We start from the raw sequence: 26,573 nt of genomic DNA on the forward strand, positions 1-26,573 counted from the left end.
CCGAATGAGCCACCCCATGCCCCTGACACTGCTGATTTCTAGGTTAAGTTGAGAATGAGAGAGAAGCACATGTTAGAAGTTTTAGGAAATTGGCAATGGTAAATAATCATTACAGAGAAAGGGAAAGCAAATTTCTTTGAAAAAATGTAGTACTGAAAATCTACTTGATGTTTGTATTCATGAATTTAAAATAAGTCAGTTTGGAGTTTTCCCTAGTTCAGTTCTCTACTGCTCAGGGGTAAGCAAGAAATATGTGGTAAGCTTGTTTTTTTTTGTTTTTTTGTTTTTTTTAATGCCACAGGCAGATGCACTGGGAAGTTGAGAATTTATAAAAGGGAATGATTAAAATGATGAGTAAGAAAGGAAATGAGGACACTGGACAAAGGACAGTTAATAAATTGTGAAAAATGACTGCAGCCAAGGAATTAATAATGCCTCAAATGGTTGTTATGAGGATTAGAGTAATGTATATAAAGTATTTAGAACATTATCTAGCACATGTTAAGCTCTCTATGAGTAACAGATGCTTTCATTTGTTATTACTTCAAAATCCCTGAGGTGATATTACATCAACCTCATCTAATTATTTGGGTTTTTTTTTCCAAAAATTACGGACCAAGCACTATTCTAAACTGTAACTAGCACAGTAAAAAAGACAAAGTGCCTGGCCTCAGGGAGCTTACATTTTAGAGGGTTGACATGAAAATTAATATATGAGTAAGTACCTGTCACAGTGCTTTGCACTAATAGGTGCTCAATAAGTAAATATAAGTTGTTTGGCTCCAGCCTATTTTCTTCCACCTATTATGAACACCATTAGGAGAATAATATCCTTTATTCATTATATTCCTTTGCTCAAAAACCTACATTGGTTTCTTACTGTAATATTTAAATTACTGTAATATTAAACCAATCCTTCCAAACACATTTGCTTGCACACTGCATTGATTTATTTATAAACTACATACACATTCTATGTAGTACCAATATGTTGTGTACATTATAAAACATACTAAAGCACTTAGAATAGTAGCTAGTATATAGTTTGAACGACAGAAATGTTAGCTATTGTTGTTATTATTACTAAATATGTTTCTTAAGTTCTGATACCATATTTTTTTTTTATGTTTATTTATTCTGAGAAAGAGAGCATGCCTGGGAGCCAGGGAGGGGCATAGAGAGATGGAGAGAGAATCCCAAGCAAGCTCTGCACCATCAGCATAGAGCCTGACACGGGGTTCAATCCCACAAAACATGTGATCATAACCTGGGCCAAAATCAGAAGTCAGATGTTTAGTCAACTGGAGCCACCCAGGCATCCTGTGAAACCACTTTTTTGTATGCCACTGATTCCTCTTACAAAACCCACTTTGGAGACCACTGGTCTAAACTGCTGGACTTCCAAAGGCCTCCATTATTTAATCCCATCTAATGTATTCAACTTTCTTTTCTACTACTCCAGATCTATAGGTAGTCATTTCACTCCCTTCTAAGGACTTTGTGATTCCATTCTTGTGAATTCTTGTGATTCCACCTTGTCCTTGCCTATGCCCGTGCTGGGAAAATACCCAGCTTCTCTGACTTTCCAGATTGTAACAACCCTAAAAAATCAGTGGAAGCTTTGCAATTCTCTACTGGTCTTCCAATCTAATTACTTCAAATGATACAATATTTCCCTTTTCTGATTTCCTATGGTACTTAATAGTCTCTCCACATTTCACCATATATAATGTATTACACAGTTCTGTTCTATAGTGTTTTGATTATGTTACACACTAGACTTGCCTCTCCAGAGTCTATGCAAAAGCTTATTTTACCAGAGACAATAAAGCATACTGGTTAAGAGCACAAGCAATGGCTTCAATTTAAAAGGGGTACGTTACAGTGAAAATGTTTATGGAAATATTTAGGATTGTGGATAGCAGATAGCAGATACTCAACCAATAGCAGTTATTATCATTCATGATCTACATTATGTCACACCAATGTAATACTTTGACAAGAACCAACAAATGTCTTGCAAAGAAGTCATGACTACAAAACCATCATTATAAATGATGTGAACCAATCACCTTCCCAGTAGCATGCAGAAGCCCTACCCAAGATGTAAAACTAAAAAAGTCCTCCAAATACTTCTGACTTGCTTCTCAGCCTACACATCAGAACTACTTGTGTAGCTTTTTAAAATTTAAGGTGCAAGGAGCCGATCTCAAAAATTCTGATTTAATACCTCTGCAATGAGTCTCCATTTCTATTTTTTCTAAAAGCATTAAAAATTATTCTAACATGCAGCTAATTTTGAGAACAAACAATATTTGGTAATAACTAGAATACACTACGAAAAAATACAACTTTTGGAGGCTGATTGGGTCAAATTTGTGAAAGGATGGAGGCAGAAGAATGATAATGAACCGTAACTGTATTTCCAATTTCCTTGCTTTTCTTGCCTCCTTTTGTGTAAGAGCAAATATATACTGTATTCTCAAACTGAGGACCGTGACAGCAGATCCAATCAGAATAGAAGGAAAAATAAACAACGCTTAGACAAACACTAGATATCCTTTACTCTTCTTCCCTTTTCTTTCCATTAAACTCCTGACTGTTGGTTCTCTCTCCAGCATCCCTCGCTCCCCCAGACCTCAGTGCCTCGACCTAACACACTCTACATCCGCAGAAACGCCTCGGACTTAGAAAATGCTTTTATAAATGTTACTTTAACCGTTTCAGAAACTCCCTGACGTTGTGGTATTACCGCCACTGTAACAGAAAGAATCTCAACTTGAGAGAGATTAAGGGTTTGCACAAGATCATACAGTCAATCCATTAAGAACATTCTCTCACTATCTTTTCCCCCCATCTTTTTCTGATTCTTCCCCCCACGGGGGCCCAAAAGGCCCGCTGCCGGCCACACACACTTGTCTCATAACCTCAAACCGTTCCAACTCTTCCAGAACTCATTCTTTCGATCCTTTACAACCCCCACCCCCCGCCACGTTCTCCTTTTCCCTTCCCGTTGCTCATGTTCGCTCAGCACAGACCCCTTTCCAAGTGTACAATTTAATATGTGAGCCGGGGAGGGGAAAAGGAAAGCAGAAACTACAGGCAGTTCCGGACCTAGAAAAACCGAGGTGCCTTGGGAGTCGGCATGAACGCTGCAGCACGGCACCACTCCCAACACTTCGGATCCCCATCTCGGAATCCCGATAGGGAGCCCCTGCTCCCGGTGACACTTACGTGACATTGGCAGGGCTCGGACAACCCTAGGGTGGACGGCGGCCGCCATCTTCTCCCACAATCCCCCGCAACCGGCGCTCTGGCTACGGCTACTGAGCTGGGCCAAAAGTAATCTTCCACGCCTTGCTGCGCAGGCGCCAACGGGAAAAGAAGGGGCGTGTCAGAGATTAGGATAGGGTGTAAACTGGAGGGAACTGGGGAGGAGAGCAAGGTACAAGGGAGGGTACGTGGAAAAGAGGGCAAAAAGGGGAAATAGAAAGCGAAGAATTTTGGGGTCAGAATCTCAGATCTGGAGCCGACCGTAAAGATAATCTCATTACCAAGGAATGTGAAGTTCAGAGTCAACCAGTGACTGGCTCGAGGGCATACAAAATGGCACAACCCGAGCTGCCTGAGCCAAGCTTTCCTGACTCAGTTCAGTTCATTATTTCCTGAAAATGTCAGATAGAGAAGTTCTGGTGAGACTAGGGGAAAGTAGAGGCGCGGCCCCTGCGCTCGGGAAGTTCTCGAAGGAGAGAACCAGGGTCTAGAGGAGAAGTCAGAAAAGAAAGGAGTGAAGCAGGGACGACGAGAAAGGGAGGAAGAAAAATAGAAATGAGGATGTGCACGTCGAACTCGTGCACATTCTCTCCCCGGAGACTTAGCTCTTGTTGTACCCTTTGCCTGGCAGGCTCACTTAGATGTCTACTCCAGTTCAAGTTTCTGCTCGAAGAAAACTTCTCAGACACCCAAGGTGGTCATCACTCCATCAGTCTCTTCGTTGCTATTTTATATGTGAAAGCACTTACCACCAACTGACATGTAAATCCAGTTATCCTTATCCTGGTGCATGATTCATGAGTGGACTTAAGGAAGTCTGTGAACCTCCTGAAATATTAAGTAAAATCTAGTGGGTACGTATGCCACTGCACATTTTTCTAGAAGGAAACTCAAGATGACTCTAGAACAGTGGTTCTTAATTTTTTTTAAACTGTGGACCAATTTGAGAATCTGCACTGTTTTAGAAAGAGGTATCTAGACTCCAAAGAGATTCCAGAAAGATTAAGTACTTGGCTTTTTTAACTAGTCTATTTTGGTCGTTCAAGATCTGGGAGTAGGAGACAGCAAACTGCTCTGAGACATCTGCCTTGGGCTTATCAGAAAACAAACTAGTTGGGGGATCTTTCTAGATTGGTAATTCTTTCAGTGTTTTGTGGTTTTGTTTGTTTTTTGGTTGTGTGTGTGTGTGTGTGTGTGTGTGTGTGTGTGTGTGTGTGTTTAGGAAGAAAGCAGTGTGAGTTGCTTGGATGGACAAAAGTCCCATAATGAGCAGAGGTTATTAGGCTTGTAAAATTGGTTGTACCCCATTCTATCCCTCCCCCACTATTTGTTGAAGTGTCATCTACCAAATTGAATTGCAAGAGGAAAGAAACTTTTGAAGAAAATCAGAGAAGTTTAAAAATGCTTCACCGTCTTAAATCTCTTGGCCTCGTCCAGTTTTCACCCAGCGCGTAAAATTTTCTGATATTTGATTCTGGGGTCAATATGATTATAAAAAACTGGTTCTGAAAAGTTGACGGACCCCATTATCATCACCATCCTCCTAACACCTGTGTAACATGCCAAGTATGGTATTTTACATTTCCAAGTCAAACACTGATTGATGTTCTCAATACTAGTTTCAAGGTGGCATATTGTTCAAAAAGCACTGACTTAAAACTCGGAATGTTAGATCCCAGTCCTAGCTTTACCAGTTAATAGTTGTGACCTGGGCAAGTTTCTACACCTGTCAAACAGGGAAAGTAATACCTGCCCTATTACCTCAAAAGGTTATTGTGAGGATCAGATGACATAATGGGTGTGAAGGTGCTTTCTCAACTGCAGAATACTGTATGCATGTAAATGAAGTTCTATTTAAATACCACTGAAGTATCAAAATCCTAGACTGTTAGAACTTGAAGGGATGTAAGACATGAGTAAGCCCAATTTCTTTATTTTAAAGATGAAAAAACTGAGGCAGTGTAAAAAAATCATCAATAGATAAATAACCTTGTTGAAGAAAGCCTGTAACAAACAAGTCAGTGACTTTTGAATTTGTTAACAGTTGTAAACTTTATCTTGTGACCTTGATCAAGATTCTTCTTGTTTCATAGAAACTACATTATCAGTCCTATATGGAGTCATTAATTAAGAGTACCTAGGATAACATTTCTAAAGGGGATGTACTAAAAATAAAGTCCTCCTCAAGGAAAGAAATTGCCAATCAAATGCCTCTTGGTCTGATTTATCCCAGCTCATTCTCTGGTCAAGGCATTGTAGAGAAAGGATTAGGGCTATTGTATCTGACCATCAAAAACAAAATTATAACCCAGAAATGGTCAGTTTGGGCAAAATATCTGCAAATTTATTATTATTATTACAAAAGGTAAGATGCTTATAACAGAGTCAAGGCTGGGTCCACAAAATGAAATGATTCCATGGGCTTTGTATAAAAAAATTAGTAGATGCTCAGTTTTTATTTCTTCTCTGTACCCATCTGAATTTGTTTGTACATAACACTGTTGTTTTAAGTGCAACCCATTGGTAAAATTCCCCGTCCCGTATTCCCTTCCTAAATTAGATACTTAAAGGAGAAAAATAATTGGAAGCAAGCCAGCCCAGTCCTTCCAAACTAAGCATCAGAGCCTTGGAGTGTATCTTCACCTATCCCCCTTGTCCTTTGACAACTCAGTTTCTGGTAGCTTCACTACTGTTGCTATAGAGACAATGATATCACCAGTTGTGATTCTGATGTCACTCTTCAGTCCCAACAAGGGGGAGGTACATGGAAGGCTGGGGGAGGAAACAAGATCTTGAGCTGAGCAAGAACATCCCAGCATCTTCACTGGACATCACTGGAGTCTTCTGTGGTTCACTATTCCAGTGCTACAGAGGTAAGAAATTCCACTGGACTGATAAAACAGCCCATTTTCTGAGCCTCTGTGGTTAAAAAGGAGAATTCAGTGACAAGCGATGGTTAACTTTTAGTATTCAACCCAGCCTCCTTCTTTGCACAGTTTTAATTTTTGCATCAGTTTTCTGGGAATAAATAAGCCTCTCACTCAGTAGCATTACAACTAAAGCTACCATCTTTACTGCTAAAATTTTTATTTTGTTGCAGATTTGACCAGATCTCCTTGGCCATCTTTTTGGGATCATGAGGGGCTCTTACTCCCTGCTTCCCAATTTGACAATGAGACTGGAAGCTTGACTACCTGCTGACTTATTTTCATTGTGTAGCTATTCCAAAAGTTTTTTGTTTTTTGTTTTTTGTTCTTTAACCCCAGTGCTCTAATAGCAAAATCAGACTGGTGTAGCTCTGATTCCCGAATCTCCTCTACTTTAATTCTCTCTACTATTATTTCTGAAGCCTTGGCTAGACAATATGTAGCCATGTGGAGGAAGTGTCTGTACTTTATGGTACAATAGAGGAAGAAACCAAGGGAAAATGAAAGTGGAGGAGATTCACAGAGAAGCTTAACACTGAATGGTATCACCAAGGGAAAAAGACACACACACACACACACACACACACACACACACACACACACTTTTATCCTTAAACAAAATCAGTTGTAACTGATGTCAACAATAACCAAATTTATTGAGTGTGTACAATGTGCCAGGCACTTAGAGGAAGGCAGCAAGACAGAAAAAGAGAATATATATAATTGAATATATTCCTTTTTAAAACTAGTTACGAAACTTGGTTGAATGAACTTTAAAACTTAATATGATATGTATCAGCCCTGCTTCATATATGTTGTCTGTAGTTTGGGCTTTTCTGTGACTTTAAGAACCTTGAGTAAACAAGCCTCTTGCTTATGATGGATACAGAAGAAAACAGTCTTGAGATAGAGTTATGGTCTGGAGTACAGCAACCATAACCAAACCCCTGTGTTATGCCCTCTCTGGCTGGTATTCATGATTTGCACTCCTTCTCAATTAGTATTGAGGTAGCAACCACATTGGCACTTTTAAGAAATATCCCTTCTATTGGCTGCAGGATCCCTCTATTGGCCATAGAAAAATTTCACAGCTTGCAGGATGCTAACCTGTATTATTTAAAGTAGTATGTCCATTGTTTTTAACACTCCCTTTCTGAGCCTCAGTTTCCTAATCTGTAAAATGAGGTTGTTAGAATGGTTTCTAGGGTCCATTTGTCTATATATTGTATACAGTTATCTTTCTTTCCTCATCAAATTTAATAGATAATACAAAGCATTCGTTTTGTCTTTTACATCCTACCCTAACTCCAGGGTATTGTTCACCAACTTTAAGCATAAGAAATTTATGACACCATTCATTGGCTCCATTAAATTCTAGAGTTTCCTTCCCTCTTTTCCATCTCATTATGAAAAATATATACAGATTTAGAAGTCTGAATATTACCATCAAAAGATATTTAAGTACCATATATGTTATTATATACATAGTACTATATATATAGTAATACTATACATATATATATACACTATACATATATATAGTACTGTGTATATAGTAATATAATGTACTTATTGTATATGTATATTATGCATATGTGTATACTATGTATATGTGTATGCATATACATGTATATATGTATACTATGTATATAGTAATATATTTAGTACTATATATATAGTCTAAAGGTCCATGGATGCAGATAAACACGCAAGAAGACATAGAAAATATAATAAAAAAATGCTAGTACGTCTAGGTGGAAGTGTTTGCTGGATACATGTGACTAAAATATGTTCTTTCTGTTTGTGAAAGAAGTTCGAGAGCACTTTTGAAGTAATGATTTATTTGTATTATTGGGATAGGAGAGTCTGTTAATAAACCACTATATATATATATACATATATATGTGTATATATATATGGAGAGAGAGAGGGAGAGAGAGTTATTCTCAGATTCTCCTATTAAAGAAAGAACAGTTGACACTATCTGGAATTTGAAATGGGCACTATTCATATATTCATTCTTTCAGCAGACAATTATTAAGCACCAACTTTAATACACTAGTTATGAGGGATACCAAGATGAGTAAGAAAATGCATCTGCCCTTAGAAAGCCATCTAATAAAGGAGATGAAATATATGTGAGCAATTAAAAAACTAGATGGGATGTAAAGGTTGAAGCAAAATATGACGTAAACCTTGATGGAGGACCAATCACATTGAATTAGGTATTTAGGAAATATTTCATAGATGGGGTAAGCTTTGTCCTGAACTATCAAGCAAGGGTGGTATTTAGAGAGACATCACTAGGAGGTTGGGTGGATATTCCAGTATGAGAGTACAATGCCCTAATGTCTTAAAGTACAATGCCCTAATGTCCTAATTTAAATGTCTTATAAGAGGTAGTGTAAGGGAGATCATTGATCTGGAAGTTATATCTAACTAACTATAAATCCCCTTTACAACATGAAGATGTATATTTCTCTTAAGTCCTCAAAAGAATATTTACAGAGTGTTTTGAGATCCATGAATTAATTCAGGGCACTTATTCTTCATTCCAGCTATTTATTTTTTGACTTACTAATCAAGCAAGTTTGAGATTAACCTAAAAACCTTTAGTTTTGTCATTGTTATTTAAGGCTATAAATCACTGATTTGGAAGTGGAGAATAATAATAGTCATTTCAGGAACTGTTGGCCAAAAGATAGAACCTTTTTTTGTCATCTGGGAACCATCAGACTGCACCCAGAATAAGATCTGGACTTGAAATTTGAATGTCATTTTGTGCTCATGACTTGTGTGCTACATGTGAAAAATAATGTGTAAGTCAAAATCATTATTTGGTAATAAGGGCAATTGGGTTCATATGTAAAATTAGTCATTTTTATCTGTGTCTTTCCATTGCAGATCCCTTATATTTCATGGCAGGAGGGGTGGGTAAATTTAGGGATAGTGAAGACAACAAATTAATCAAGAGCTTTCCTCGTATCTCAGAACCTGTCATCAGTAAGAGTAAGTGATTACATAATTTCCTTGCTTTTGCACTTAATTTTCACTCTTACTTTTTAATTGTGATATATGGCTTAAATAAGTTAGGAGATCCTGTTGAGTTTGTCATTTTCTATTAGAAGCAATTCGTTAGGATGAAATATCAACTGGAGATTGACAGGTAAGCTATTGTCTCTCACTTGCTCTGTCAACAGTCCAGAGCAACCTGTTTCTAAGTCTTCTCATTATTTGTCCAAGTAATATAGTATAAGTAAAATAGTAATATCCATTCCTTTATTTGTGGTAATGACTCAAGCATAAGGATATTAGCATATAATAGCTGCTGAGAGACCATACTAGGCTTAACTTCATAGACTTTAAAAACTCCCTTGTTAGGGTTAAAAGAAAACTATTAAAATGAGATACCAAAGAACTTTAGGAAATTGTAGAAATGTTTTAACGAAAAGAATAAATATTTATCTTTCTGGAGCTGGCCAGTCTTTCTCAGAGAGAATCTCTCCAGATAAACCCAGGCCCAGGGATTCTCATTCTTATGCAGATGTATATTAGAATCATCCAGGGAGCTTTTACAAAATTCAATGTCTAAGTTTCCCCACCCCAAAACCATTGAAATAAAATTTTTGAGGGGTTGCCTGGGTGGCTCAGTCAGATGAGCATCCGACTTTGGCTCAGGTCATTATCTCACAGTTTGTGGGTTCAAGCCCCTCATCAGGTTCTCTGATGTCAGTGCAGGGCCCGCTTTGGATCCTATGTCCGTCCTCTCTCTCTGCCCCTCCCCTGCTTGTGTTCTCTCTCTCAAAAATAAATAAAGATTTTAAAAATGTTTCTTAAAAAAGGAAATAAGGTTCTTTGGAAAGTAGTATCTGAGTCAGTATCTTTAAACAGCTCTCTGGGTGATTCTAAGGTCTAATCAGGGTGGAGAACCCATTGCTTACCCAAGGAATTTATTGTATTACAGTGTCAGGAAGAGTAAGAGAAACTGTATCCCTAACTCAGGAATCTGAATTAGTGATTGGGGTATGAAAATACATACAAATCCTTGTGGGAGCAAAAGACAAGTAGCTCTTAAAAGGTCTTCTGTTTTATTATTTATTTATTTATTTATTTGAGAGAAAGAGAGAGAGAGAGAGAGAGAGAGAATGAGCTGGGGAGGGGCGGTGGGGGGGTGAAACAGAGGATCTGGAGCAGGCTCCAGGCTCTGAGCTATCAGCAGAGAGCCCGATGCAGAGCTTGAACTCCTGAACCACGAGATCATAACCTGAGCAGAAGTTGGATGCTTAACCAACTGAGCCACCCAGGGACCCCTATTTTCTTTTTAATAATTACCCATAATATTCTATATGACAAGAATAATAAATCCATTTATAAGTAAGCTTAAGTCATGTGTGTAATCTGTATTTTATTTGTGTTGGTTTAATTTTGAGGGAGGATGTCAACCCCCACCACTGCCCAAAGTCCTTTAAAACAAATATTTCCAATTAACTAGCTATTCAACCCCTAATAATGCTTATTTCAAGCAAATTTTTATAAAATGCAATTTCACTGTAAAAAAAATTAGGATGAACTTTTGGACTTTACTGTAACAGTTTAAAACAACTTATAACAATTTTAAATACTTGCTTTGCTTTGTTCAAATCAAATATGAATCTGTATATCTGCTTAATAAAAATGTTTAGGCTCATTAGAGAGGAAATATTGGCTTATTCTACCTTATTGAGAAGTATAGATGTAAGCAAAGTTTGTAATGAAAGCAGGGAACTTCAGTATGGAAGCCTGGTAATGGAAATCTGGCATGGAAAAAGAGGTCAAAGAGAAGCTTCTCATACTTGTAGATTAGCAGTGGACAAATATTATGATAATTGGCCATATTTTTGAAGACTATCAAATAAGATGCAATGGTATGGAAAGTGGACAAGACTACGGCAAGGAATATAAGAATAGGGGCTATTACACTAAATTTTGAGGTGAGCCAAAAGCAAGTATAAGCAATTCTTTCATGACAAATGGCAACAAATGAAAGAAGACAGTGGTAGCAGCTAGATGGAGGCTTGTGGTGGGAGAAAACAACTAAAATGATTATCAGCTTTCTGGTTTGGAAGACTAGCTAGATGGCAGTGCCATTATTGAGATTAGGGAGTAGAGCAAAGTATTGGGAGAGCTATAGTACAGTCAGTATCAGCAAGGGCATCCACGCAAAGGCCCATTGGATGGTGCATGTGGTATCTCTTTTCTCTTGGCCTCAAGAATATTGGCTGAACCATGGAGACTAAGAATTCCCCCAGGATCCTTGGCTACTTGGAGGAGGGATTGGTCTTAAGGAGGATCTACTAGACTTATTGTTAATGTAAGTTAAGCTAGTGCTCTAGAAATTAATGAAAATTAAGCATATATTACTTTAAAAATAAGCTGGTGGGCAAAAAAAAAAAAAAGTTGGTGGGACAACAACAGGCAGAAAGACACAAATTAATTCTATTTTGATCACATTGAGTTTTGAGTGTCTACTGAAAATCCAGGATGTGGAAGGGTTATCAAGCAAGAACACATAGAGCAGAACACATGGCTACATACGTTCATTTATGAACAAATCTGTATTAAGCACATCTACATATACCAAGCACCAGCTTCCGTACTAGAGACACATATATTTAAGAAATCTTCCTGTAGTTGACAGCTGAGGATGAAGAGATCCAGAGTTCGGTGGGTTGAAGTAGCTTTTGGGATAGGTCTCTCTATTGAAAGCATTGCTCCTATTTTCCACACCTCAGCCATTTGCCTATTTCTCTTTATGTTCATGTAACCTGTCCCTTTGATGACCCTTTCTCATTTTTTTTCTACTTCCAGATGTCAGATAGGGTTGACTGGCTACAAAGCCAAAATGGAGTATGCAAAGTTGATGTTTATACTCCTGGAGACAGCCAAGCCCAAGACTGGAAAATGGTAAGGGTCAACCACTTTTTATAGATACTAAATTAGGAATAAGTGGAGTACTATTAAGAGTAGCCTTACTCTCTCTACCACCACTACCCCACCTCTTATTTTCAATGGTGAAATTCTTGGGGAAAAATATGAATTCCTCTAGAACAAAAAGTTACCATCCATATTGTTTTGGGGGTAAATTCTATAATATGGTAATTTCATAGAAGAAATATAGTATAATTAATGCAAAACATATATTACAGCTGTAAAATTTTGTTAGTTTTTAAACAGAAAGGGATTGGATTTCAAACAGAAATGTCTCAAAAGTTCACAAACTATTTTCCAAAATGTAGAACACCTCAAAATTCTCAAAAGCATAAATTCTCATCTAAGTAACATTATCATTCTGCCTTCATCAGCCAACAAACATTTATTAAGTACTTAGTGTCAGGCACTATAAATCAGGGTTTAGTTAGAAGATGGAAACCATATCAAGTAATTTGATATTAAAAAATTTAGTGAGGGGTTCCTGGATGCTCAGTTGGTTGAGCATCTGACTTCGGCTCAGGTTGTGATCTTGCTGTCAGCACAGAGCCTGCTTCAGATCCTCCATTTCTGTCTCCCTCACCTCCCAAAATAAATAAACATTAAATTTTTTTTAATTTAATGAAAGGCAATTAACTAAGTTAACCACTAAAAGCTGTAAAAGAAAACTGTAAGAGTTCCAGAAGTAGCAAGTGTAGAGAGAAGCCACTACCCCTAGGCTGCAAGAGAGTGAACAGGAAGAGACTAAGAACTCACAGAAGCTCCTTCTCCTTCAACCAAGGCAGCTTCAGATTTCTTTGGACAGAGTGTGGCTGCCACAGGAGCACTAGCCTGCTGGTGCAGAATACATTTGCCAGAAGGTGCAAGTGGGCCAGAAGTTCAGTGTCTCTCCAGTGCCCTCTACTAACAAAGCCAGTTGCCAAAGAAAAAATGTTAAAAGGGGTCCAATTCCAGTGTCACAGAGCAAGGCAAAGCATGGTAGACTTGGAGGTGAGAGACAATGTGGATGACTGGCACAGACTCTGTGCTTAGTCCTAGGGTCAAAGATATAAAAACAGGTTAGACAGAATTCTTTTTCTTAATTTAAGGGTTTCATAATCTAATGGAATCACTGTGGTGATTCTCATCCTTAGTATCAATATTTATCAAACACCTATTTGCATGTAATGTTGCATGACCCATCTATTTATTCAAAATCTATTTGGTCTATCTTATATAGCCTAAGAGAGAAAACACTAACAAATCTGCACAAAACATTAAGACATATAGATAATGAATATCCAATTACTATAGAGTAAGTGTCAATCAAAACTGCTTCTATTAGATCTTTTCTTTACCTTTGCTCTTTCCTGTAGAAAAACAAAAGATCAATTTTAATACTAAATCAAATTAAAAAAACAGTCACGATTTATCATTAAGGAAGGAACACTCTGGGGTATGCAACAATAAATAAATAAAAACAGTTTCTGCCCTCATAGACCTTGCCATTAATTGGGGAAATAAAAACTATACATGTGAAATATAAATATAATATAAAAGTTCTAAATAACCAGTAGACCCTAATTATATCTAAATAACCAGTAGACCCAAATTATCCATTTGCCAAATGGATTTTCTGGCAGTAATTGCTATAGATTTTTAAATAATAGATCCAAGTCGGAGGTTGTCAAGGAAAATTTCATAAAGTATGCTTAGCAGAGCTAGAGGTGAAGAAGAATAGAATGGGAGCTATATATGTTAACTTCAAACTAAAGTACTGGAGCAGAAGATGGCTGAGGAGAGAAAGTTAAAACCCTTGACCCTTTTTATGTTCTCTTTCATGGATGTGAAAATTTTCCCTGGCCTTGATTAAGAAAGACTCAGAGGGGCGCCTGGGTGGCTTAGTCGGTTAAGCGGCCGACTTCAGCTCAGGTCATGATCTCGCACTCCGTGAGTTCGAGCCCCGCATCGGGCTCTGTGCTGACAGCTCAGAGCCTGGAGCCTGTTTCAGATTCTGTGTCTCCCTCTCTCTGACCCTCCCCCGTTCATGCTCTGTCTCTCTCTGTCTCAAAAATAAATAAACATTAAAAAAAAAAATAAAAGAAAGAAAGACTCAAAATTAGACACCTGGGTGTCTCAGTTGGTTAAGCATTTGACTTTGGCTTAGGTCATGATCTCACAGTTTGTGAGTTTAAGCCCTGCATTGGGCTTTGTGCTAACAGCTCAAAAGCCAGGAGCCTGTTTCGGATTCTGTGTCTCCCTCTCTTTTTGCCTTTCCCCTGCTCTCTCTCTCTCTCTCTCTCTCTCACATGCGCTCTCTCTCTCTCTCAAATATAAATAAATCGTTAAAAAAAATTTTTTAAAAGAAAGACTCAGAAATAATTTGGCATTCACCTTCCCACCTGTTCATGATACTACTGTATAAGAAGAGAAAGAATTAAAGGTTGCAAGAGGGCAATGGGGTTTGGAAGATATAGATGTTTGATTGTAGACTTCATTGATAGAAAAAGTCATGTGATTAGTCTTTCAGTCAGTCATTATGGCCTCATCAACCACTTTTGCAAAGTTCTGGATAGAGTGGAATAATAGATATAAGGTGCACACTTTTTAGGTTTAAAAATGTAAATAGGCAATAAAAACCTATAAACACAACCAGCTAACAGTTCTTTATACTCTATCAAAAAGTTGTATGCTATGCTATAATTTTTTCAATGTTCTGTGAAAAGAATTGAAAAAGATAAGAGAAATAAACTCTACATCTGCATTATAAGACTTCCCTGTACATGTTACAGCCCAATTATGGAACATGTCTATTTGCAGATAGTGTGCCTATCTTTAAATAAGTAGGTAATATTGAAGGATAATTTTCAAAAGGTAAAATCAGGACTCCCAATCAGATATTAAAATGAACACATGTTAAAGATTTTATTTAACTCATTAATGAGGAAATTGGTGAGGTGTTACAACCAGTTCAAAGGAGAATAAAAAAAAGATATATTATAGATCAGAAATATTGAAATGAATGGCAAAACTGGCCTCTTCCACAGTGCAGAAGGGAAATCAGCTGAACCTCCACTAGACAGAATTTATGTGTCCACAGACATGTAGAATTATTCTGCATTGTCGTTCAACTACCTACAGCTCACAGTTGTAAAATAGCTCCCATAGAATCAGAATCAGATTATGTGGAGGGCTGTAAACAATGCTTAGTCTATAAACTATAGACTATAGGGAAATGCATCATTTTCTACTGGAGGGCAGATCTTTTTACCTTAGTTGCCTACATTTTGATAAATCTCAAAATAAGGTAACTTTTGATCACAAAAGAAGGCTAATTTCACCAGATTTGGTCTGATTATTTACATAGGTATAGCAACCAGATAGGCCTTAAGTTTGCTTTACTGGAAGTTTTCATAAGGAATCTCAGGTTGGACTTTTAAAGGCCTCCATCATTTGATATCCTGAGACTAGGAAGTTGAGACTAACAAACTCTTCCTACCAGGTTTCACCTGTAGTTCCTAGAAAAACTCGCCTGTACACAGCTGGATTTCCGTGAAACCAATGTTCATAAAAATAGTTAAGTGATACTAATAAAAATGTTTAGGCCAAGTACTTTCCATTTTTTTCTATCACACACACACACACACACACACACACACACACACAATGTGGGGAGGGGTAGGTATACAATTGTGAACTGTTACACACAAACTAAAGCGCAGACTAGCCGAACTCATGAGCACACATGAAACAACTTCCACAGCCATTTACATCCCTCACATAACCAAGTGGCAGAAGTAGACACATTAACAGACCCAAAGATATAGCCTCTCTATCATAATAAAAAATAAGAAAAGCATACAAACTATTTTTAGCCATCAATGTTTCAGTATTCTATCTTAGAAATGAGCAAGGTAGGGGGGGGATCGTCGGAAGATGGCGGCATAGGAGGACGCTGGGCTCACCGCGCGTCCTGCTGATCACTTAGATTCCACCTACACCTGCCTAAAGAACCCAGAAAACTGCCAGAGGATTAGTAGAAAGGAGTCTCCGGAGCCAAGCGCAGAGGAGAGGCCCACGGAAGAGGGTAGGAAGGGCGGCGAGGCTGTGTGCACTCCACGGACTGGCGGGAGGAAGCCGGGGCGGAGGGGCAGCCCACCGGCCAAGCAGAGCCCCTGAGTCTGGCTTGCAAAAGCGGAGGGGCCGGACGGAGTGTGTTCCGACAGCAAGGGGACTTAGCATCTGGGAGGTCATAAGTTAACAGCTCTGCTCAGAAAGCGGGAAGGCTGGAGGACAAAGGGAGGGAGAATTGCTGAGCCCCGGGAGGACAGAGCTCAGTTTGACAGGGAACAAAGGTGCTCGCCAGCGCCATCTCCCTCGCCCATCGCCCAGCCAAAATCCCAAAGGGAACCAGTTCCTGCCAGGGAACTCGCTTGCACCGCGCAAACACCCAACGCTGTGCTTCTGCGGATCCATCCCTCCGGCAGCAGGTCTGACTCCCTCCCGGTGCCGCAGAGCCCCTCCCAAAGCGGATCATCGAAGGATAAGCGAGCTGAGTCTGCCGCTCCCACCCCTGTGCACCTTGCTGATCACCCCAGCTAATACGCCAGAAGATCACCAGCACCACAAGCCTGGCAGTGTGCAAGTAGCCCAGACGGGCCACACCACCCCACAGTGAATCCCGCCCCTAGGAGAGGGGAAGAGAAGGCACACACCAGTCTGACTGTGGCCCCATCGGTGGGCTGGGGGCAGACATCAGGTCTGACTGCGGCCCCGCCCACCAACTCCAGTGATACACCACAGCACAGGGGAAGTGCCCTGCAGGTCCGCACCACTCCAGGGACTCTCCAAAATGACCAAACGGAAGAATTCCCCTCAAAAGAATCTCCAGGAAATAAAAACAGCCAATGAACTGATCAAAAAGGATTTAAATAATATAACAGAAAGTGAATTTAGAATAATAGTCATAAAATTAATTGCTGGGCTTGAAAACAGTATAGAGGACAGCAGAGAATCTCTTGCTACAGAGATCAAGGAACTAAGGAACAGTCAGGAGGAGCTGAAAAATGCTTTAAACGACATACAAAATAAAATGGAAATGACCACGGCTCGGATTGAAGAGGCAGAGGAGAGAATAGGTGAACTAGAAGATAAAATTATGGAAAAAGAGGAAGCTGAGAAAAAGATAAAGAAATCCAGGAGTATGAGGGGAAAATTAGAGAACTAAATGATACACTAAAAAGAAATAGTATACGCATAATTGGTATCCCAGAGGAGGAAGAGAGAGGGAAAGGTGCTGAAGGTGTACTTGAAGAAATAATAGCTGAGAACTTCCCTGAACTGGGGAAGGAAAAAGGCATTGAAATCCAAGAGGCACAGAGAACTCCCTTCAGACGTAACTTGAATCGATCTTCTGCACGACATATCATAGTGAAACTGGCAAAATACAAGGATAAAGAGAAAATTCTGAAAGCAGCAAGGGATAAACGTGCCCTAACATATAAAGGGAGACCTATAAGACTTGTGACTGATCTCTCTTTTGAAACTTGGCAGGCCAGAAAGGCATGGCAGGAGATCTTCAATGTGATGAACAGGAAAAATATGCAGCTGAGAATCCTTTATCCAGCAAGTCTGTCATTTAGAATAGAAGGAGAGATAAACGTCTTCCCAAAAAAACAAAAACTGAAGGAATTTGTCACCACTAAACCAGCCCTACAAGAGATCCTAAGGGGAATCCTGTGAGACAAAGTACCAGAGACATCACTACAAGCATAAATCATACAGACATCACAATGACTCTAAACCCGTATCTTTCTATAATAACACTAAATGTAAATGGACTAAATGCGCCAACCAAAAGACATAGGGTATCAGAATGGATAAAAAAACAAGACCCATCTATTTGCTGTCTACAAGAGATTCATTTTAGACCTGAGGACACCTTTAGATTGAGAGTGAGGGGATGGAGAACTATTTATCATGCTACTGGAAGCCAAAAGAAAGCTGGAGTTACCATACTTATATCAGACAAACTAGACTTTAAATTAAAGGCTGTAACAAGAGATGAAGAAGGGCATTATATAATAATTACAGGGTCTATCCATCAGGAAGAGCTAACAGTTATAAATGTCTATGCGTGGAATACAGGAGCCCCCAAGTATATAAAACAATTACTCATAAACATAAGCAACCTTATTGATAAGAATGTGGTCATTGCAGGGGACTTTAACACTCCCCTTACAGAAATGGATAGATCATCTAGACACACGGTCAATAAAGAAACAAGGGCCCTGAATGATCAGATGGATCAGATGGACTTGACAGATATATTTAGAACTCTGCATCCCAAAGCAGCAGAATATACTTTCTTCTTGAGTGCACATGGAACATTCTCCAAGACAGATCATATACTGGGTCACAAAACAGCGCTTCATAAGTATACAAGAATTGAAATTATACCATGCGTACTTTCAGACCACAATGCTATGAAGCTTGAAATCAACCACAGGCAAAAGTCTGGAAAACCTCCAAAAGCATGGATGTTAAAGAACACCCTACTAAAGAATGAGTGGGTCAACCAGGCAATTAGAGAAGAAATCAAAAAATATATGGAAACAAACAAAAATGAAAATACAACAATCCAAACGCTTTGGGACGCAGCGAAGGCAGTCCTGAGAGGAAAATACATTGCAATCCAGGCCTATCTCAAGAAACAAGAAAAATCCCAAATACAAAATCTAACAGCACACCTAAAGGAAATAGAAGTAGAACAGCAAAGGCAGCCTAAACCCAGCAGAAGAAGAGAAATAATAAAGATCAGAGCAGAAATAAACAATACAGAATCTAAAAAAACTGTAGAGCAGATCAACGAAACCAAGAGTTGGTTTTTTGAAAAAATAAACAAAATTGACAAACCTCTAGCCAGGCTTCTCAAAAAGAAAAGGGAGATGACCCAAATAGATAAAATCATGAATGAAAATGGAATTATTACAACCAATCCCTCAGAGATACAAACAATTATCAGGGAATACTATGAAAAATTATATGCCAACAAACTGGACAACCTGGAAGAAATGGACAAATTCCTAAACACCCACACTCTTCCAATGTGCTGGACCCATAACCAGTGAAGAAATTGAATCGGTTATCAAAAATCTCCCAACAAATAAGAGTCCAGGACCAGATGGCTTTCCAGGGGAGTTCTACCAGACGTTTAAAGCAGAGATAATACCTATCCTTCTCAAGCTATTCCAAGAAATAGAAAGGGAAGGAAAACTTCCAGACTCATTCTATGAAGGCAGTATTATTTTGATCCCTAAACCAGACAGAGACCCAGTAAAAAAAGAGAACTACAGGCCAATATCCCTGATGAATATGGATGCAAAAATTCTCAATAAGATACTAGCAAATCGAATTCAACAGCATATAAAAAGAATTATTCACCATGATCAAGTGGGATTCATTCCTGGGATGCAGGGCTGGTTCAACATTCGCAAATCAATCAACGTGATACATCACATTAATAAAAGAAAAGATAAGAACTATATGATCCTGTCAATCGATGCAGAAAAGGCCTTTGACAAAATCCAGCACCCTTTCTTAATAAAAACCCTTGAGAAAGTCGGGATAGAAGGAACATACTTAAACATCATAAAAGCCATTTATGAAAAGCCCACAGCTAACATCATCCTCAATGGTGAAAAACTGAGAGCTTTTTCCCTAAGATCAGGAACACGACAGGGATGCCCACTCTCACTGCTGTTGTTTAACATAGTGCTGGAAGTTCTAGCTTCAGCAATCAGACAACAAGAGGAAATCAAAGGCATCAAAACTGGCAAAGATGAAGTCAAGCTTTCACTTTTTGCAGATGACATGATACTATACATGGAAAATCCGATAGACTCCACCAAAAGTCTGCTAGAACTGATACATGAATTCAGCAAAGTTGCAGGATACAAAATCAGTGTACAGAAATCAGTTGAATTCTTATACACTAACAATGAAGCAACAGAAAGACAAATAAAGAAACTGATCCCATTCACAATTGCACCAAGAAGCATAAAATACCTAGGAATAAATCTAACCAAAGATGTAAAAGATCTGTATGCTGAAAACTATAGAAAGCTTATGAAGGAAATTGAAGAAGATATAAAGAAATGGAAAGACATTCCCTGCTCATGGATTGGAAGAATAAATATTGTCAAAATGTCAATACTACCCAAAGCTATCTACACATTCAATGCAATCCCAATCAAAATTGCACCAGCATTCTTCTCGAAACTAGAACAAGCAATCCTAAAATTCACATGGAACCACAAAAGGCCCCGAATAGCCAAAGTAATTTTGAAAAAGAAGACCAAAGCAGGAGGCATCACAATCCCAGACTTTAGCCTCTACTACAAAGCTGTCATCATCAAGACAGCATGGTATTGGCACAAAAACAGACACATAGACCGATGGAATAGAATAGAAACCCCAGAACTAGACCCACAAACATATGGCCAACTCATCTTTGACAAAGCAGGAAAGAACATCAAATGGAAAAAAGACAGTCTCTTTAAAAAATGGTGCTGGGAGAACTGGACAGCAACATGCAGAAGGTTGAAACTAGACCACTTTCTCACACCATTCACAAAAATAAACTCAAACTGGATAAAGGACCTGAATGTGAGACTGGAAACCATCAAAACCTTAGAGGAGAAAGCAGGAAAAGACCTCTCTGACCTCAGCCGTAGCAATCTCTTACTCGACACATCCCCAAAGGCAAGGGAATTAAAAGCAAAAGTGAATTACTGGGACCTTATGAAGATAAGATAAAAAGCTTCTGCACAGCAAAGGAAACAACCAACAAAACTAAAAGGCAACCAACGGAATGGGAAAAGATATTTGCAAATGACATATCGGACAAAGGGCTAGTATCCAAAATCTATAAAGAGCTCATCAAACTCCACACCCGAAAAACAAATAACCCAGTGAAGAAATGGGCAGAAAACATGAATAGACACTTCTCTAGAGAAGACATCCGGATGGCCAACAGGCACATGAAAAGATGCTCAACGTCGCTCCTTATCAGGGAAATACAAATCAAAACCACACTCAGATATCACCTCACGCCAGTCAGAGTGGCCAAAATGAACAAATCAGGAGACTATAGATGCTGGAGAGGATGTAGAGAAACGGGAACCCTCTTGCACTGTTGGTGGGAATGCAAATTGGTGCAGCCACTCTGGAAAACTGTGGAGGTTCCTCAGAAAATTAAAAATAGACCTACCCTATGACCCAGCAATAGCACTGCTAGGAATTTACCCAAGGGACACAGGAGTACTGATGCATAGGGGCACTTGTACCCCAATGTTTATAGCAGCACTCTCAACAATAGCCAAATTATGGAAAGAGCCTAAATGTCCATCAGCTGATGAATGGATAAAGAAATTGTGGTTTATATATACAATGGAGTACTACAGGGCAATGAGAAAGAACGAAATATGGCCCTTTGTAGCAACGTGGATGGAACTGGAGAGTGTTATGCTAAGTGAAATAAGCCATACAGAGAAAGACAGATACCATATGGTTTCACTCTTATGTGGATCCTGAGAAACTTAACAGAAACCCATGGGGGAGGGGAAGGAAAAAAAAAAAAGAGGTTAGAGTGGGAGAGAGCCAAAGCATAAGAGACTCTTAAAAACTGAGAACAAACTGAGGGTTGATGGGGGGTGGGAGGGAGGGGAGGGTGGGTGATGGGTATTGAGGAGGGCACCTTTTGGGATGAGCACTGGGTGTTGTATGGAAACCAATTTGACAATAAATTTCATATATTGAAAAAAATAAAAAAAAAGAAATGAGCAAGGTATCCAATTAATATCCATGAATTAACTCAATTTAATACCAATGTTTTAAGTTACATTAAAGATGCTGGAAATTTACAATCAAGCAACAATACCATAAAATATAATAACTGTTGTAATAAAGTTTGTCCGAATAATCATTCAAGTCAATTAAACACAAATTTATATTTTTCATGATCTTAAACATTAAGTAGAAGTAATATAGCTTATTGGATTTTTATTACCTGTATAAGTTTATGAAGAACATATCAAAGTAAAATAAAAATGCATACTTCCATTATACTTAATACTGAGAAATCATAAAAGACATAGCTGTTTTTATGAATTCAAAATTATTTAATTCAATTTGTTTGTCAAAGATTATCCTAACTTATGTGAATTTAAGCTCCTAAAATCTCAACCTGATTAAGATTCCTTTATAAGAATACTTTTTCCAATCAGAATAGAGATCCTTTAATTTAAGACTTTATAATCTAATATAGCATCATGTAGAGTAGGAAGATACTACTGCTTACACTTAATGTTCTTTTTTAATGACAAATACTGATAGCTTATAGCCTCAATTCTAAACTTGCAGCCATTAGATTCAAATGCCCAGTTTTCAACGAAAATCACAAGGCATACAAAGAAACAGAGTAATGTGGCTCACTCAAAGGAAAAAAAGTAGGTCAACAGAAACTGTGTCTGAAAAAGACCTGATGGCAGGTCCACTGGACAAAGACTATAAAACAGCTGTCTAAAAGATGCCCAAAGAACTAAAAGAAACATGTGGAGAAAACTGAGAAAACAATGTGTGAACAAAAAGCAAATATCAAAAAGAGATAGAAAACCTAGAGATAACCTAAAAGAAATTCTGGAGATGAGAAGTATAATAACTGAATTGAAAATTTCACTAAAGGGATTCAAAGGCAGGTTTGAGCAGGCAGAAGAAGGAATCAGAAAACTTGAAAACAGGATAATGGAAATTATCAACTCTAAGGAACAGAAAGAAAAAAGATTGAAGAAAAGTGAACAGAGCCAAAGGAACCTGTGGGACACCATCAAACAAACAGCACATTGTGGGAGTCCCAGTAGGAGAAGAGAAAGAGAAAGGGCAGAGAGGATATTTGAGGAAATAATGGCTTAAAGCTTTGCAAATATGAAGAAAGGCATGAATATAAACATCCAAAAAGTTCAATAAACTCCAAGAAAAATGAACTCAAAGCGACCCATGCTGAGACACATTACAATCAAACTTTCAAAAGACAAAGACAAAAGGAATATCGGTAGAAGTGGTGTTTGACATTTCCAGGCCTGGACCACAAAAGTCTCCCATTCAGTTCTCTGTGATCTTGATATTTCCCCATAAACCTGAAGAATAGATTTTGAGGAGAGTGAAACCATGCAAAAGCAGAGCCTAGGTGCCTGAGTCACTGCAAAGAAAGCTTCTCATTGAATGTCCTCTGTAAGCAAAGTGATTGAGAAATAAACCTCTACTTTCTTCTACCACTGACACTTCAGGGGCTATTTGATTTAAACCTAGCATTATCCCAAATACTATACTTTGCATATGTCATTTTGTTGCCACACCCACCCTGTTATATCTGACTACCAAAATGTTTAAAAGTCCATCTCAAATGCCACTAGTTTTTCTAGTCACCCACCCCAAATTATCTGCCCCTTGTGTAACATTAAGCATCTCTCTTTTTATTCTTTTATAACACTGATCACATAGTATTTAGTAATATTTGTGTTCATATTTTGTCTCTACAGTGGACTTTATGCTTCCAGAAGGCAAGATCATATTTGTTTCATCTTTACATGTCCCACAGTTTCTAGTAGAGTGTGTTGTACACAAACACTGTATACATATTGAATTATGCAGATAGTTTGTATTACACATCATCTCCCCTAAATCCCTAAATCACCTCTGCAGTAGAGGGCCATCAAGTTGGTCCTACTGGTGGATAGTTTGTGTATTGGAACGTGATTTTTCCTTTCTTGAATGCTATCTCTCTCTGACTCCACCACCTTTTCTCTGTCCCTTTCTTGGACATGCCTATAGGCAGCACTCTTTCTTAAAACTTCTTCTTAAAGCGAAATTATGTCCATATAGAATCTCCCACTTTTTACTGATCTTTGGTTCAGAAAAACAATTTTTGTAAGTTTATTTGAGAGAGAGCACGAGTGGGTGAGGGGCAGAGAGAGAGAGAGAGAGAGAGAGAATCCCAAGCAGGCTCTGCGCTGTCAGCACAGAGCCTGACGTGGGGCTTGAACTAACAAACTATAAGATCATGACCTAAGCTGAAATCAAGAGTCAGACACTTAACCAGCTGAGTGACCCAGGCACCCCAGAAAAAAAATGTTAAAAAAAATTCATCACAGAAGCTCAGCAAGTAGGTGAACTCCTACCTGGTCTGATAGGAATGAATCACAGTACACATCCCTAGCCATACTGTCTTCCAGTACTTCTCTTTTCATCCAGGGCAGTACTTCCCATATATACAGGAAGTCAAGTCTGGGGTTTTTTTCAATTTTTTTAACGTTTATTATTGAGAGACAGAAACAGAGCATGAGCAGGGGAGGGGCAGAGAGAGGAGGAGACACAGAATCTGAAGCAGGCTCCAGGCTCTGAGCTGTCAGCACAGAGCTGGACATGGGGCTCTAATTCACAAACCGTGAGATCATGACCTGAACCGAAGTCAGACACCTAACCGAGTGAGCCACCCAGGCACCCCAGGAAGTCAAGTTTTATTCCCTAGTACTCCCATGGATGGCTAGCTATGTTTCACTGTATCATCAAGCTTATTGACTTCTCTTAATCTTCTCTTATCTCTTCTGAAATCTAATCTCAACATGAAATGTTGGAGTAGTATTAATCATATCCACCACCATAAGATTACACAGTTTTGTGCATATTATGTCATTTAATACTAATTGTAACCACATGAGGAAATTATTAAAATTAATAATTTTCATATGATCCAGCAATTCCTTTGTATATCTGAAGGAAACAAAATCACTATTTTTAAGAGATACCTGCACCCCTGTGTTTATTGCAGCATTATTTACAATAACCAATACATGAAAGCAACCTAAGTGTCCATCCATGGATGACTCACTAAAGAAAATACACAACAGAATATTATCCAGCCATAAAAAGAAGGGAGTCTTGCCATTTGCAATAACATGGATGGACCTAGAAGGTATTAAGCTAAGTGAAATAAGTCAGACAGAGAAAGACAAATACCATATGATCTCACTTATATGTAGAATCTTAAAAAAAAGGGGGGGGACTCATAGATGCAGAGAACAGGTGGGTAGCTGCCAGAGGTGGGTGGTGTGAGAGTGAACAAAATGGGTGAAGAGGGTCAAAAGGTATAAACTTCCAACTATAAAATAAATAAATCCTGGGGATTTAATGTATAGCATGGTGACCATAGTTAATAATACTATATATCTGAAAGTTGCAAAGAGAGTAGATCTTAAAAGTTCTCGTCACAAGAAAAATAGTTTTGAACTATGCATGGTGATGGATGCTAACTAGACTTATGGTGGTGATCATTTTGCAATAATGCAAATATTGGATCATTATAATTTGAATCTGAAACTAATATAATGTTATATGTCAATTAAATCTCAATAAAAAATAATGAACTTTCAGCCATGCATCAAAAGTAAACACAGAAACACAAAAATCACATGTGCATAAATCAAAGAGCTCTTCTCCTTCCAAGTGGGCACAAAATTCTTAATTACTTTGAGCTTGAGAGGAGCAGAAAAATACATTGTCTCTTACCCAATAGAAAATAAATCTCTATAACAATTATTCCATTAAAGAATCACAAAATGGTTAAGCAATAAAACCAAGTTCTTGATCATTGCTGCCACCAATGGTTATTGGCCATAAAAGAACCAAAATGAAAACCAAAAGAAAAATCAGTACATAGGAAAATTAAAACTAGAAAAAAGAAAATGTCTGCAAAGTTCTATTGCCACCTTGAATTCATCTCTGGGGTCAAAGAAAAAATGTACCTGGTACACTTCCCTCAATATTCTCTCAAGATGAATCTTTTGGACATCTTGGCAAAGACTTCCAAAACTATTAAAATATCATTTTCAGAGAAGGGTGAATTAATAAGCTTCATATATGTATAGAAATAAACTCACATTAAAGGTTTTCTTTAATCATTAACAAGGAACTGGTGAGGTTCAAAGGAAAATCAAAGAAAAGAACCACATATATGGATCAGGGATATTGAAGTGAAGGTGCAAATGTAGGCAAAACTGACCTTTTCCACAGTGGGGGAGGAAGTCAGTGGAACCTTCTCTGAGAATTAACATGTGTAAATAAGGATTCTATTGAATTGCTATCACTTATCTACAGAGTTGTAAAATAGCTCCAAGAGGATCAGAAGATGTGGAAGACTATGCTATAAGATTATGCATAGTTTTCCACTGAAGTACAAAATTTCCCTGAAACAGCTACTATTCAAATTAGGAGAACCATCTAGGAGGACTTTACACCAACTGCCATGGCCCATGGATCCCTTAAACCAGCCCCATAGCAGACTGATACAACTGCTTTTCTCTTCTTTCCAAG

The 26,573-nt window shown here is 38.3% G+C and overlaps 2 protein-coding genes across 6 annotated transcripts in view; one reads left to right on the top strand and one right to left on the bottom strand.

Annotated features, from left to right (window-relative positions):
* The window catches only part of NDUFA9 (NADH:ubiquinone oxidoreductase subunit A9), a 37,369-nt gene extending 34,009 nt beyond the window's left edge, over positions 1 to 3,360 (bottom strand). The window contains exon 1 of the mRNA XM_019464800.1: positions 3,235 to 3,360. Within this exon, the coding sequence (XP_019320345.1) occupies positions 3,235 to 3,283 (49 nt within the window). The 5' untranslated portion in view covers positions 3,284 to 3,360. The remainder of the gene's footprint in view (positions 1 to 3,234) is intronic.
* A 28-nt stretch (positions 3,361 to 3,388) lies between these two features.
* AKAP3 (A-kinase anchoring protein 3) overlaps positions 3,389 to 26,573 on the top strand; it is a 48,495-nt gene continuing 25,310 nt past the window's right edge. For 2 of the 5 annotated variants that reach the window (XM_019464789.2, XM_019464793.2), the window contains exons 1-4: positions 3,397 to 4,127; positions 6,018 to 6,146; positions 9,105 to 9,209; positions 12,048 to 12,143. In XM_019464789.2, coding sequence (XP_019320334.2) covers positions 12,048 to 12,143 — 96 coding nt within the window. In that variant the 5' untranslated portion in view covers positions 3,397 to 4,127; positions 6,018 to 6,146; positions 9,105 to 9,209. Of the gene's footprint in view, positions 4,128 to 5,649; positions 6,147 to 9,104; positions 9,210 to 12,047; positions 12,144 to 26,573 lie in introns of those variants that run through there. The other 3 variants (XM_019464790.2, XM_019464792.2, XM_019464791.2) reach the window with 3 other exon arrangements.

The sequence above is a fragment of the Panthera pardus genome, unplaced genomic scaffold, assembly GCF_024362965.1.
Source record: "Panthera pardus isolate Hobbes unplaced genomic scaffold, ASM2436296v1 HiC_scaffold_6, whole genome shotgun sequence".
Taxonomy (NCBI): domain Eukaryota; kingdom Metazoa; phylum Chordata; class Mammalia; order Carnivora; family Felidae; genus Panthera; species Panthera pardus.